The sequence below is a fragment of the Heterodontus francisci genome, chromosome 19 (genome assembly GCF_036365525.1).
Source record: "Heterodontus francisci isolate sHetFra1 chromosome 19, sHetFra1.hap1, whole genome shotgun sequence".
Taxonomy (NCBI): domain Eukaryota; kingdom Metazoa; phylum Chordata; class Chondrichthyes; order Heterodontiformes; family Heterodontidae; genus Heterodontus; species Heterodontus francisci.
Window position 1 is genome coordinate 86,365,974 of NC_090389.1, and position 15,931 is coordinate 86,381,904.

At 44.4% G+C, this 15,931-nt stretch overlaps 1 protein-coding gene across 1 annotated transcript in view; it reads right to left on the bottom strand.

Annotated features, from left to right (window-relative positions):
- LOC137380269 (monoglyceride lipase-like) overlaps positions 1–15,542 on the bottom strand; it is a 48,520-nt gene extending 32,978 nt beyond the window's left edge. The window contains exon 1 of the mRNA XM_068052157.1: positions 14,997–15,542. Coding sequence (XP_067908258.1) covers positions 14,997–15,151 — 155 coding nt within the window. The 5' untranslated portion in view covers positions 15,152–15,542. The remainder of the gene's footprint in view (positions 1–14,996) is intronic.
- Positions 15,543–15,931: the final 389 nt, after the last annotated feature.

The window sequence follows — 15,931 nt, forward strand, 5'->3', positions numbered from 1 at the left end:
TTAAAACCCAATGGCCCAGATTATGCAGTCAGCAGCAAAGCAATAGCGCTGACCTCAAAGAAAGTTGCGATCTCTGTGGTGCAGATTTCCCCTTTATCGACATTAGGTGTTCAGCAGAATTGATGTCATCAAGCAGGGTAAGCAGCCAATCACATTGAAGAATTCTCACAGACAGCACCCAGGATGTAAAAACCACTGAGTCCCTTCATTTTCAATATTTAAATTTTACAGATAGCAAAATAAAATGATTAGGACATACACATGGAATTTAAGTAGTAGCTTAAAATATCAGAAACAAACTTTAATTTCTTTCATTATTTAAAAAAAATGTGGAATTTCTTATAATGGAGAAATCTAAAATTCAATTAACATAAAATTACTCTTTCAGGATCAGTGAGGATGTTCAGCAGTAATTATAAACTTAGTGCACTGTTTAAAAACCCAGTTACACCTCATTCAACAAGAAATAATGTTTTTTACAGCGAGAGTAATAACGTAAAAGGGAAAGTTCTGGTCAGTTCAGTGATTTCTAATTGATTGTATTCTAGGGGTTGTTGGGGGGGAGGGGCAGTGACTTCAACAGCAACCCTATGGGGAAGCGTAGAATCACCAACAGCAACTTCTGGATTTCTGCGTTTAACTGTACATGTGCAGAACCCAGCAATTGCTGTTAGTTTCAGTGGAGTAATGATGGTGAACACCATCATTATTACCGCAAAAATCCATGCCATTACTTCAACCCTGATTCCAACTCTGTAATATGGTCAGTGTGCCCCCAACTTCAGCCCACCTGCTGCAGAAACTCTCATCCATGCTCCGATTATTCAAAGTCTCGTTCGCCCATCTATATTGTTTGACCAGAAGCCAATGGATCAATTTTAAAATGCTCAGCCTTGTCTTTAAATCCCTCCATGTTCTGGTCTCTCCTTATTTCTGTAACCTCCTCCAGCCCTACAACCCTTCGCAAACTCTGCGCTCCTCCAATTCTGTCATCTTGCATATCTCCATTTTCTTTCATCCGACCATTGGTAGCTATGCCATCAGCTGTCTTGGCCCTAAGCTCTGGAATTCCTTTCCTAAACCTCTCTGTCTCTCTACCTCACTATCCTCCTTTAAGATGCTCCTGAAAATCTATCTCGTCACAGTCCTAATATCTCCTCGTGTGTCTTGGTGCCACATTCTTCTTGATATTCAATCCTGCAAAGCGCCCTGAGACATTTTGTTACATTAAAGTGCTATATAAATGCAAGATATTATGATGTAATCAGCTGGTAATTATCGCTCCAGGTGTTTGCTGCGTTCATTCACACCTGGTCTGATCCAGCAACAAGCAGCTTTACCAACTTTCTCATGTTCATGGGGCTGGGGAGCAGGAAGTGGCACCTGACTCACGAGATTGTGGTGCCCTAGTCTCCCAACTCAGATTGGGATCCAGCTGTGCGTGGGTGGAGCCAGGTGTTCCCTGCATTGCTCTTGCTTTCTACCACTGCAGAGCCATGGGACCTTTACCTCCACCTGAGAGGGCAGATGGGGCCTCAGTTTAATGCATCAACTCAAAGACAGCATCTCTGACAGTGTAGCACTTTCTCAGTATTGCACTGGGACTGTCAGCTTAGATTTTGTGCTCAAATCTCTGCCACATTTCAGCGCACAATATGTACAGATGCGCTTTCTTAGAAGCTATCTGAAATACACCTTGTAGCAAGATGCTTACTAATGAGAGGATGTTTTACAATGGGCTGATTTTTCCCACGATGGCTGAAGTCCTGCCACTGAGGCCGAAAGCAGGAGGTGAACCATCCGACGGCAGGACCTGGGAGGGGGCATATTCCTGGGCGGGTGGCCAATTACACATCCCCAAGAGCTGCTGGTCCAGTCAGAGGGATAGCTGTTCAGCAGTGCAACCGCTATCTGTGGCCATTGTTGAAGCTGCAGGATGAGGGCACAGCAATGGCCATGTGCCCTCGAAGGGTGGCAAATGGGGTCTGTGGATGCCCTGCACCAGGTAGGCAGGCCCTGGTGATCTGTGTGGGGGTGGGGGGGTGGGGGAGAGGTCACCATTGCCATGAGACGGCCATTGGCGCCAGGGTACCCCTCCGTGGACCATGGAGTGCACAAAAAGGAGGACCGACCCATCGGAGCTTGCTGGGAGGCTGCCAGGTTACACTGGGTGAACTCTCTGTGTCCGTGGAGGCAGCAAGAGGCCCTTAATTGGCCACTTAAGTGGCTCAATTGGGCTCCCAGCAGGTGGCACATCTGCCAGCTTTCCTGCCACTGGCAGAATGGCTTGGCAGAGAGAAGAAATCAGGCATGCCCCCGACGCAATCCTGAGTCATGTTGCTAGCCTTCCCGTCCCCCAGCTCGTTGCCAAGGGGCTGGTAGAATTCCTGTTTCGCTGTTGATAAATGATGTACATGATTGTAGCGCCTTTCCTGGAGTAAAATAACCCAAGGTGGTTTGCGGTGTGAGGGCAGGGCAACTGGACTCCGGGCAGGAGTTGGGAGCAGAGTTCGGGAAAGTGACTGAAGGCGCAGCTGAGCAGTTCCATTTTGAGGAAGTTTTGAAGATGACGAGAGATGAAACAATCTGGCGTGAATTAGGAAGATTTTTTTCAGTGAAAATTCATAATAGCATCACTGTAAATGTTCAGTCACCCCGATTCCTGTCTTTTAGCCTGAGGCAGAAGTGGGAACCTCAGCAGATCCCAATTTGCAACCCGACAATTTTAAGGCTGATGATCCAGAGATCTGGGGAAGGAAGGAAAGGGCACAGGGAGAGAAAACAAGCTTAGTAACCAGACAGAGGGGCAGAGATACAGGGAAATAGACAGACCTGAGGAATCAGAGACACAGACACACAATGGACACACAGCAGAAAATCAGGAGACATAGAGAGTGGAAAGGCCATGTGAGAGAGACACAGAGACATCACATAATGGGGCAACATGAAACACAAACACAGGAGAGACAGAAAGAAACACAATAAACAGAATGAGAAGCTGAACATGAGACAAAAACACGCATGTATATTCGGGAAACCCAAGAGACAGCAAGGGCAGAATTTTTGTCCTGAGGCAGAGATGGGTTTGGAGGCGGGCATACCGGCAATTTCTTGCTACCAGCCATCCTGCCAGTCTGTCAGCATGTTCCTGCCTCAAGTCTATTTTCAGGGAGGCGGCTTCTGGGGGGGCGAGGGCTCCCCACCCACCTGCAGCAGGTAGCCAATTAGGTGAACTAAAATGTCAATTTGGGGCACTCTTTAGACGCTGTCTGGATTTTACAGATGGTGAATGGGCCCCCTGATGGGGCTGGAGCCCGGAGATGGAATGGTAATGGCCTCCTGTCGGCTGGCAGGGAGGGTGCCAGGGGCACATCCTGCAATGCAGACCAACATGGATCTGCTGGACTGCGAGGGCCACGCCGGTAGCCACAGGTCACCCTGTGGAGGGGCTCTCCCTCCGCTATGACAACCTGGCAGTTGTGGCCACAGTATATTTTGTACCATTTACAAGTCTTCAGAAGGTGCCTCCATCTTGAGGCACCCACGTGGTCCCGCACCTACAGAGGCCCCACCTCTCCCATTGGGGCTGCCATCCACCCAGAGCCCCACCTCTCCCATTGGCCTTCCTGGCTGCAGAGTTCTTAATTGGACAGAGCTCCTGGAGGTGGTTAATTGGCCACCTCCTCGAAAATCCCCTGCAGAATCCCACCACAGCACTTCCGGGTTCCCAGCCTGGAACTCAGCTTGGGATTGGGACCATGGGACCAAAATCTCTGGAACTAAAGTTCAGCCTCAAGAATCAGAGACAAAAACACGAAAGACAAAAAGAGTCGAAGAGTCAGAAATACAATGATCTAGAGAAACAGAGATAAAGAGGAAGAGGAGGAGAAGGAAATACCAGATAGATCAGAACAAGGGCACATTGGGTGGGTGAGGGGAAGGTGTTACGGCAGCAGCACCTTGGAGCACCCATTAAAAAGTCCCCCCTCGTCTGGGGAACCTGCTGGGAGGCCTCCAGGGTTTACCTGGCGGTCTTCCAGCGCGCAGAGGGCCCTCCCGACAGGGGCAAAATGCGCCTGGGGGCCGGAAGTGCCCTTTAAATTGGGACATTAAGTGGCTCAATTGACCACCCAATGGGCAGCAGTGGCATGAAGGTTCCCGTGTCGAAAATGGGATTAAAGTAGGATTAGTATAAATGGGTGGTTGGTGGTCGGCACAGAGTCAGCCAAGGGCCTGTTTCGGTGCTGTATCTCTCCATGACTGTGGCTGTATTTTTACACCGCCCCAGAGGGTTGGATGGTGGCATGGGGGCGGCGTAAAATTGAGCGGCAGGCTCAGGGAGGCCTAACCACCCCAATTCCACCTCCGACCAAGTTTACGGTGGTCCGGCGAGGGAGCGGGGGTGAGAAGCGGTCCGCCCACCCGAGGCCAATCAAGGCCAATCAAGTGGCCAGTTGAGGGCCCTCGCCCGCCTCCACGGGTATTTATTCGTGGCAAACGGGTGTGCCGGGGACCCCGGGGACCCCGGTGGGGGGGGGGCCTGGCAATCGGGCACAGGGTTGAGGGCCGATTGAGGGCCGCCCCCGCCTCCCAACCCAACCCCGGGATCCAAGACGCCCCCTCCCCCCAAACGACCACCCTAGCCTCACCAGGGCACGACCGATTCCCTTGGTGAGGCAACCCAAACTTACCTTCAGTCCCGGCTCCTTGGTATCCTCCTCGGTCGGCTGGGCTGCAGTCCCAGTGGTGGCCACCACTCCCGGTGGCGCTGCTGAGACTAAGAGCTGCCGGCCCGCTGATTGGCGGGACCTCCTCTTTCAAGTGGGTGGAAGTCCCGCCTCGGGCCAATTAAAGCCTTGGGATCCGTAAAATACGGGACGGATCCCCAGGCTGGGCGGAAGCGGGTTCGGCACTGACATTTATGTCCTGTCCGCCCACTGTAAAATTCCGGCCTATGACTCTCTGACTCTATAACTTGGTCATTAACTCATTACTATAAGAACATAAAAATATAGGAGCAGCTGTAGGCCACACGACCCTCAAGCCGGTTCCACCATTCGATAAGATCATGGCTGATCTTTGGCCTCATTTTCACTTTCCCGTCAGATCCCCATATCCCTTGATTCCAAAATCTATCAACCTTAGCCTTGAATAGCCTCAACGACTGAGCATCCAGGGCTCTCTGGAGCAGAGATTTCCAAAGATTCACAACCCATTGAATGAAGAAATTACCCCTCATCTCAGTTTTAAATAATCAACTCCTTGTCCTGAGATTATGACCCTGAGCTCTAGACTCTCCAGCAACCTCTCAGCATCTGTCCTGTCAAGCCCCCTCCGAATCATATATGTGTCAATGAGATCACCTCTCATTCTCCTAAACTCCAGAGAGTCCAGGCCCATTCTACTTAACCTCTCATTATAGGACAGTCCTCTCACCCAGGCATCAATCTAGTGAACCTTTGCTGCACCATCTTTAAGGAAAGTACATCCTTCCTTAGACAAGGTGACCAAAATTGTGAACATTACTCCAGATGTGATCTCACAAAGTCCTATACAACTGTAGCATGACTTCCTTACTCTTTGTACTTCAGACCCCTTACAATAAAGTCCAACATCCATTTGCCTTCCTAATAGGATAGAATTCTTCATCAAGATGGAGAGTGATGTAGTTGATTCTGAGACAAGGGTCCTGAATCTTAGTAAAGGAAACTATGAAGCTATGAGGCGCGTGTTGGCCATGACGGATTGGGAAACGTTACTTAAAGGGATGACGGTGGATAGGCAATGGCAAACATTTAAAGAGCGCATGGATGAACTGCAACAATTGTTTATCCCTGTCTGGCGCAAAAGCAAAACGGGAAAGGTAGCCAAACCATGGCTTACAAGGGAAATTAGAGATAGCATTAGATCCAAGGAAGAGGCATATAAATCTGCCAGGAAAAACAACAGACCTGAGGATTGGGAGCAGTTTAGAATTCAGCAAAGGAGGACCAAGGGATTGATTAAGGAGGGGAAAATAGAGTACGAGAGCAAGCTTGCGGAGAATATAAAAACTGACTAAAGGTTTCCATAGGTATGTGAAGAGAAAAAGATTGGTGAAGACAAATGTAGGTCCCTTACAGTCAGAAACAGGGGAATTCATTATGGGGAACAAAGAAATGGCTGACCAACTAAATGCATACTTTGGTTCTGTCTTCACAAAGGAGGACACAAATATCATACCAGAAATGTTGGGGAACACAGGGCTTAGTGAGAGAGAGGAACTAAAAGAAATCAATATTAGTAGAGAAGTGGTGTTGGGGAAATTGATGGGATTGATGGCCGATAAATCCCCAGGGCCTGATGGTATGCATCCCAGAGTACTTAAGGAAGTGGCCCTAGAAATAGTGGATGCATTGGTGGTCATCTTCAAAGATTCTATAGACTCTGGAACAGTTCCTACAGATTGGAGGGTAGCTAATGTAACCCCACTATTTAAAAAGGGAGGTAGAGAGAAAGCAGGGAATTATAGACTAGTCAGCCTGAGGTCGGTAGTGGGGAGAAGTCTAGAGTCCATTATCAAAGATTTTATAGCAGAGCACTTAGAGAACAGTGGTAGAATCAGGCAGAGTCAGCATGGATTTACGAAAGGGAAATCATGCTTGACAAATCTACTAGAATTCTTTGAGGATGTATCTAGTAGAGCTGATGAGGGGGAGCCAGTGGATGTGGTTTATTTGGACTTTTAGAAGGCTTTCGACAAAGTCCCACATAAGAGATTAGCATGTAAAATTAAAGCACATGAGATTGGGGGTAGTGTATTGTGATGGATAGAAAATTGGTTGGCGGACAGGAAACAAAGAGCAGAAATAAATGGGTCTTTTTCCGAATGGCAGGCAGTGACTAGTGGGGTACGGCAGGGATTGGTGCTAGGACCCCAGCTATTCACAATATACATTAATGATTTAGATGAGGGAACTAAATGTAATATCTCCAAATTTGCAGATGACACAAAACTGGGTGGGAGGGTGAGTTGTGAGGAGAATGCAGAGAGGCTTCAGGGTGATTTGGACAGGTTGAGTGAATGGGCTAATGCATGGCAGATGCAGTATAATGTGGATAAATGTGAGGTTATCCACTTTGGTAGCAAAAACAGGAAGGCAGATTATTACCTGAATGGCTATAAACTGAATGAGGGGAATATGCAGCGAGACCTGGGTGTTCTCGTACACCAGACGCTGAAGGTAAGCGTGCAGGTGCAACAGGCGGTAAAAAAGGCAAATGGTATGTTGGCCTTCATAGCGAGAGGATTCAAGTACAGAAGCAGGGATGTCTTGCTGCAATTATACAGGGCCTTGGTGAGGCCACACCTGGAATATTGTCTGCAGTTCTTGTTTACTTAAAGATGTACTGATCTCTTACAGCCTTAAAGGCACACTTCTATGTTTCCCGATGAAAAAAAACATGATCGTGACACCTCCGCCCCTGGCGAAATGAAACACCATTCCCGAAATGCTTTTCATTACAATGTAAAAAATAGACATTGAAAAACACAAACTTTTTTTTCACTGATATATAGATATACAATTTTTCAAAATGGTAAGACTACAGCAACAAGTTCAACCAGAACATTTTTGACTTTGAATTTTTCAAAGGTTGGCCCAATGTTTCTTTCTCCACAGCGGAATATTTTTTCTGATGACAATTAAATTTTCTGGAAAAGTACCCTATTGGCTTCTCTATGCCCGATTCGTCATCTTGCAACCCCCAGGTCGCTAGCATTGATCGTTAATTTAAAGGGTTTGGCAAAATTTGGAGCAGACAACACTGGTTCATTAGTTAGAACTGCCTTTAATTTTTCAAGAGCTGCCTGGCATTCATCTGACCATACGACTTTGTTTTTTTTTGTAACAAGTCGGTTAACGGAGCAGCCACAGTACCAAAGTTTCGTACAAATTTCCTGTAAAAACCGCACATCCCTAAAAACCTCATTATTTCCCATTTAGATTTAGGGATAGGGAACTCCATTAAGACTTGTACCTTTGCCATTTTTGGCAATACCTGACCTTAAACAGAAGTTGTAATTGGTTTAAGTGTTCTTGCCAAGTGTTGCTGTGTATTAGTACATCAGCAAGATACACTACACAGTTGGGAACATTAGCTACCACCTGATTCATTAATCTTTGAAAAGTTGCTGGGGCATTTTTAGCCCGAGTGGCATCACCCAGCACTGATAAAGACCATCAGGTGTTACAAACGCTGATATCTCTTTGGCTCGAGGAGTCAAAGGAACTTGCCAATATCCCTTTAACAAGTCGATCTTGGTAAGAAACTTAGCACTGCCCACTCTGTCGATACAGTCTTCTAAACACGGAAGTGGGTAGGAGTATACCTTGGTTACAGCATTAACTTTTCTACAATCTATACAAAATCGGGTTGACCTGTCAGGTTTAGGTACTAGAACTACTGGCGAACTCCAGCTACTTTGACTAGGTTCAATCAAATTGTTTTCTAGCATGTACTGGATCTCTGCTTTCACTTGGGCCTGTTTGTCTGGACTCAAGCGGGAAGGAAGTTGTTTTAAAGGAACAGTTCCCCCTATATCCACATCATGTGTGGCTAAGGTTGTACATCCCGGCTTATCCCTGCAAACTCTTTGAAATGTGGTGAAAACCCTGGTTAGGTCTTCATGCTGTTTTGCCTCTAAGTGTAAAAGCATATTGTCTGATTTTCCTAGCCATTCTGTATTTGCTAACCTGATAGCTGGAGGTTCAATCAGAGAATTTCCTAGGCCTGCTTTTGCCTCATCCTCACTATCCTTTTCCTTCTCAACAGTCCCAATTACCTGACATACCTGTACTGGCTTATCCTCCTCCCTGCGATAATATTGCTTTAGCACATCGATGTGACACAACTGGTCAAGTTTCCAGTGATCAGGGGTGTCAATCAAGTAATCTACCTTGCCCACTCTTTTGATCACTCTCTGGGCCACTGAACCATGCTTTTAATGGTTCTCCCTGTAACGGTAACAACACTAATACTTCATCCCCTGGTTGAAAATCACGGGCTTTTGCATTCTTGTCTACCCATTTTTTCATATTGGTTTGGGATGCTTTAAGGTGTTCCTGAACCACACCGCAAGCTTTCGTGAGCCTTTCCCGGAACGCAGATACATAATCTAATATCGAAGACTCGTTCTTTTGTTCCAAGAATCTGTCTTTTATAAGTTTTAGAGGACCTCTTACTTCACGTCCGTAAACCAATTCAAAAGGACTGAAGCCTGTCGACTCATTTGGTGAGTCTTTGGTGGCAAATAAAAGTCTAGTCCTTTATCCCAGTCATGTGGATATTCGTGACTATGTTCTAATCATTGTTTTGAGAGTTTGATGAAATCTCTCTAAAGCTCCCTGTGACTGTGGGTGATATGTTGAAGATTTCAGCTGTCTACTCCCCAAATTGCCCATGACTTCTTGAAATATCCTAGACATGAAATTAGAACCTTGATCTGATTGAACTTCAATTGGCAACCCATATCCCGTAAAGAATTAGGTTAACTTTTCTACCACTACTCCTCTAGCAGTAATTGTCCTCAAAGGAATGGCTTCTGGAAATCGAGTAGCAATATCCATGATAGTAAGTATGTATTGATGCCCCACTTTTGTTTTCGGCAAGGGTCCTACATAGTCTACTAATACTCTGTTAAATGATTCCTCAATCACTGGTATGGGAACTAGTGGTGCTGGCTTTATGGTAAGTTGTGGTTTTCCCACCATTTGACAGGTATGGCATGTCCTACAAAACTGTCTCACATCCTTTGTAAGACCTGGCCAGTAATAATGTTGGCTTATGCGTGATTTGGTCTTTTGAATTCCCCCATGTCCTGCAAAAGTAATGTCATGTGCTAACCTTAATAATCCCTGGCGATATTTAGGTGGTACCACTATCTGTTCCACAACTGTCTCGTCTTTGTCTGCAGGTCTATGAGGCAGTCTCCATTTCCTCCTCAAAACCCCGTTTGCCATATAATAGCCTTCCGGAACTCCTTTCACCTCAGTTTTTTTCAGAGCCGTCTGTGCTATTTGGTATATCTCTCGATCAGCTTGCTGTGCTGCAATGATAGACAATCTGTAAAACATCTCATTTGGATTATCTAAATCCCCAAATAAGGTTTCAGATACTTGGCTATCTATTGGTGGTGCCCTTTTACCTCTGACAATGGATCCTGTTTAGCCATTGCTCGAGTGACTATACACGCAGGAAATATTCCCAGAACTTGTTCCTGTAATTGTTCCGGTTCCTTAATTTCACTTGGTTTCTCTGTAATTATAGGAGAAACTGATGCTTTTGATCCAGCCAAATCATTTCCTAGGAGTAGATCAATTCCATCTACTGGCAAACTGTGGATAACTCCTACAGTTACAATCCCAGATATTAAGTCACTCTCTAGGCGTACTTTATACAAAGGTACGGGTATATACTCCCTGCCAATTCCAATAACTAAAATTTTAGTGTTCAAGGTGCTCTCTGGTGGTAACGTTATATCTTTCCCCAGAAAGAGTGGGTTGCTCCTGTGTCCCTGAGTATAATGGTAGGTTTTCCTGCCTCACTTACAGAATATGGAGTTACTCTCCCCTTTGACAAAAATTCATTATAACTCTCAGGTATTTTATTCTTAACCTCTACACTCCTTTTAGTTTTAGTATCTGGTTTCATAGCTGTCGTTAAAGCCAAAGGCTGGTCTGCTATAATCTCAGTCGGAGTCTTTTCCTCTGCACTAGCTTTGCGTATCCCAACAAATCCTATGGGTTTACCTCACAATTTCCAGCACTCTGAACGAAGATGACCCATTTTGTGGCAATGATAAGACTTTGGCTTGTGAACCTCACTTCTACCCTCAGCACCTTCCTTTCTGACCTGAGGAGGTGATCCTGGGGCATTCCCAGCTGTTCCGTCTTGTCCCCAGCTACTTGCCTTCCTTTTACTCTCCCACCTTGTATCCTTCTTTGGTTTATCGGGGTGACGGACAAAAGAGGTTGGCTCATTCACAAGCTCAAAATCATCAGCAATTTTCATTGCTTGCCAAGCTTTCAAAACTTTCAGGTTATCTACATGAGTTCTCACTACTGAAGGAATGGTCAAAAGTAATTTCCTTCACCCTCTCAAATTCTATATATGTCTGCCCAGCCAATCTCCGTAAGTTCCGAAACTTCTGACTGTAAGTTTCAGGGACTACCTCATATGCAGCGAGAATAGCCTTTTTTGTCATCTCATAATCTGCAGAAGCCTCTTCAGGAAACCTGGCATAGATTTCATGAGCTCTGCCTACCAACCTGCTTTGCACAAGCAGTGTCCAGCTTTCTTTCGGCCTTTTCATCTGTTTGGCTATATTTTCAAAATATATGAAAAATGCCTCTACGGCCTTTTCCTTGAACTTAGGAAGAGCCTGTATAAACAAATAACTTTTTGCTGGGTCCGGAGCTAAATTCAGATTCTTCCTGACACAAATTTTCCCTGGATTCAAGACTACCCTTTTATCTTAGTTCCATCTCTTTTAGCCTAAATTCCCTTTCTTCCCTTTCACTTTCTCTCCGAAATGCTTTCTCTTTCTCCCTTTCCTCCAATTCAAGTTTTCTTATTGCTATCGCTTTTTCTTTGTTCTGTTGAAGCTCCAGTTTTTTTCATTTCTAACTGAATCCTAGCCAATTCCACTGCATTACCCTTTGACTTACGCCCCTCTTGTCTCTCGTATTCCCTTCTTCTTCTAATTTCAGATGTTGGACTACTATGTCAATTATCTCTGCTTTTTTGACAGCTGATTTCAATTCTAACCCCAATTTTGCTGCCAATTCTTTTAATGTGTTCCTCGTTAAAGTCATCAAGTCACTCAGGAAAATACTCTGATTTCCCCAAAACTCTGCTGCAACTGCTAATGCCATTACTATGGTATAGCCTGTGCCTTATTATACAAGAGACCTGGTTCTTTTTATTTCTTTGTAATTGGTGTTAGATTTAGATCCCATCAATCAAGTTTCTAATTGATATGATCCCAGACGTGACAGAAATTAATTTGATGCCAGACGCAAGACCCCAATTTAAATATGTTAGCCCTGAGATGAGTAAGTCATATGACTCCGAACGTGAGCCCTTCAATTAGTCTGATTCTGAGCCCAGATGTGAGCCTCCTAATTAAAATGTGATTCGACTGCGAACGAGCCTGCAATTAATATGTTATGGCATGACTGTTCAAGACAAAGCCCCCAATCAATATATATATAATTCTGACTGCGGTGGGAGCAATGCACTGCCAATTCAGTCCCATCGCTCCACAGGTCACATCATACATATCTTAAAGCTTTCCAAATCAAAGAAAGCAGCAGCCAAATTGAAACAATCTAATAACCTCCCGAATGAGGTGAACCAAACCAGGTATCTTTAGATATCAACAAAGTAACTGTTTATTAGAAAAAACTAAAATCTTAAACACTAAGATAAACCAATATCTAAAGGCCATATAACTTATTTAAAGAATCTAACACCCGCATTCACATACATATACCCAAACTATTTAATTCTCTGCCCGAAAAATAGAAATAACAATAAAGGCTTTTCAGATTACGCTCCTGACAAAATAGAATCTTCAATATAGAAACAGTCCAAGGTTGCTTGAAGTCTTCGCAGTTGTCCAATGGGATAAAACGATAGGAAATTCAGTACCCCAGTTCAGCAGCTGAAGTGGTACTCTTCTTTTTCCAGCGATGTACACAGCAGATCAACAATTCGTTACCACTTTCAAAAGAATCAATCAGTCTTGACCTTTTAGAATTTTGAGGAGTAAATAAACAAACTAGATTTTTCTTCCTTCAGTTTAAATGGTCTGAGAGCACTCCTTTCAGGTGCTAAAACACAGCTGTGTCAACTGTCTCTGAACAAAGTTATTTTCCAGCTAGTTTCAAAGTCAAACGGCAACATTGTACGTCCTGTTCGCCCTCTCTGTATGGCCGTATCCAGGCAACCAAGATGCACCTTTACTCGGTAACTTCTGAAGCTTGCTGCCTTAAAGAAGTACTGATCTCTTACAGCCTTAAAGGAACACTGCTATATTTCCCGAGGGAAAAAAAACAGGATCATGACAATATTATGATTTTAGCGTCTTGTTAACACCTCCTTAATAAGAGATTCCGGTATTCCCACAATGATGTCAGGTTTCCTGACAATTATATGCAAATTAGATGCCATATTTGCTACATTGCAACAGTATCTGCACTTCATTGGCTCTAATGCCCTCAGGACATTCTGAGGTTGTGAAAGGTTGTATTGAAATGCATGTTCTTTCTTCCTTTATTCACTGGTGCTAAGAAGAGTCATTGTAAGTCAGTCTTGATTACTCAGTTGTTAAGTACATTCATGTACATGGTCAGGCCCTAAGCCGCACAAATCAAGTAGGCCCTAGCTTCAATCCCCAGTCTGTGTTCTGTAGCTGTTCTCAGCCTGGGTGGGAACACAATTGGCATCAACATCACTAGGTTAGGGAAGGGAGGGAAATCTTCCACATCCCACTCCTGATCACTAATCAGTGATAGTGCCAGAAAGTGCACGTGTGTAAACATTGAAATTATAGACTCATACAGCACAGAAGGAAGCCCTTCGGCCCCTCATTGCCTGTGCTGGCTCTTTGAACGTACAATCAAATTAGTCCCACTCCCCCCACTCTTTCCCCACAGCTCTACAAATATTTTCCGGCAAGTATTTATCCAATTCCCTTTTGAGAGTTACTATTGAATCTGCTTCCTCCGCCCTTTCAGACAGCGCATTCCAGATCACAACAACTCGCTGTGTAAAAAAACTCATCTTCTCCTTGCTTCATTTACCAATTGTCTTAGATCTGTGTCCTCTGGTTACTGACACTCCTGTAAATGGAAACAGTTTCTCCCTATCTACTCTATCAAAACCCCACATAATTATGAACCCCTCTATAATCCCATATCAATTTCCTATGTTATACCCTGCAGTGTTGTAGACTTCAAAAATACTTCATTGGTCAGCAAGCATTTTGGGATGTCCTGAGCTCCATGAACGGCATTATATAAATGCAAGTTTGTTCTTTTTACATTTTAAATGCTAATGTTTACAAGGGTGTAAAGTTGAGGAAGAGGGAGAATCATTACACAACCAGATACCCCGCACTCACACCGTTTCTACAAAGTAATTGAATGATGGGGAAGTACCTGACTGCAAAACCACCTTGTTACTGATAATCCCACCGTGTTTCACTTACAATGAGATTTATATTCAATTCCTGACACTCTGAACTGGATCAACAGGATTTGCCTGTCAGACATTCTCAGTTTACACAGAGGAATAATTAAAATCCTAAACACAAGCAAATTATGCTTAACAGTCAGTCCAGGCAATTCTTGATCAAATATTAATTTTAAAATCACATCCGCGAATGGCTGGACAGTATGTAGATCTAACCTGTTACTAATTAAAAAGCAGATGGTTAACAAGGAAATCTCTCACACTTACACACACAGCCTCTTGTGGGGATTTGCAACAGTGCCTGATACCCCAGAATGCTCCTCCCCACTCTGATCAATTTCAGTGCTGCAACACTAATGTCCTTTAGGGAAGGAAATCTGCTGTCCTTACCTGATCTGGCCTACATGTGACTCCGTACCCACAGCAATATGGTTGACTCTTAAGTGCCTTCTGAAATGGCCTAGCAAGCCACTCAGTTCAAGAGCAATTCGAAATGAGTAATGAATGCTGGCCTAGCTAGCGACGCCCACATCCCATAAATGAATTTTAAAAAACAACCCCCCCCCCAATCGCTTCCCTCCCCTTTTAAACTGGGGGAGAGGCAGGTGTATGAAATTGACAAGGGTCAATCGCACCTACACGATATGTGTGGAAAAATTCACTCCACAACCGAGTGTCTTTAAGCTAGACCAGAATCAAAGCCTTTTCCTCTTATATTTATGTACAATGTATATATTTAACAATAAGGTAAAGCTAACCTGGGCGGTGTTTTAGGTTCCCAATATCTGCAGAAAATATAATCCCCATCCGCGTTGACAAAATGTGGAACATCCTTGTAGAACAAGCCTTGAGGAGTCACACGAGAGTTCCTTCTGTTCGGCGCTGCACAGCAACAGCAACACCGAGCACACATATTAAAAGGAGACAAAACAAGTCAAAAGTTACAGATTGTGTGGGACTTTTTTCCGAAGTATTAAGAAAAATAAACTTGGTGGCCATAATAGCGACTCTCGGTGAAGTTGCACCCTTTGATACAGTGACCCATCTCTCAATGCATCTGGAACAATGCACACCACAGAAGTCGTTTGAAATGAAAACAGAACAGAATGAAGACACGTAACAATCACAGAACACACGGAAACTCTTCATTCGGTGGCAGGACGCTTCTGCTTCTGTGCCAAAGTCGCTTCACATTTCACTTGTAATCTTCAGATTTTTTAACATTCCTTTCTCAGGAAGGATACTTTGGTGCGTCGATACATGAGCAGGGTTAAATTAGGACATGTTGCATAACTAAGCTCATATTCCCTCGAGTACCGAAGTTTAAGGGATGGTCTAAGGTGATTAAAGGATTTGATAAAGTAGATTCAGAGCAACTATTTCCTCTGTTGGGAGAGTCAAGAGGGGCAGAAACTTAAAATTAGAGCCAGGATATTCAGGGGTGATGTCAGGAAGCACTTCTTCACGCAGAGGGGAGTGGAAATCTGGAACTCTCTCCCCCAGAAAGCTGTTGTGATTGAGGATCAATTGAAAATTTCAAAACTGAGATGACAGATTTTTTGTTGGGTAAGGGGATTACAGGTTACGGAACCAAGGTGGGTGAATGAACATAAAATCAAAATTCTGCAGATACTGGAAATCTGAAATAAAGCCAGAACATGCTAGAAGTACTCAGCAGGTTTGGCAGCATCTG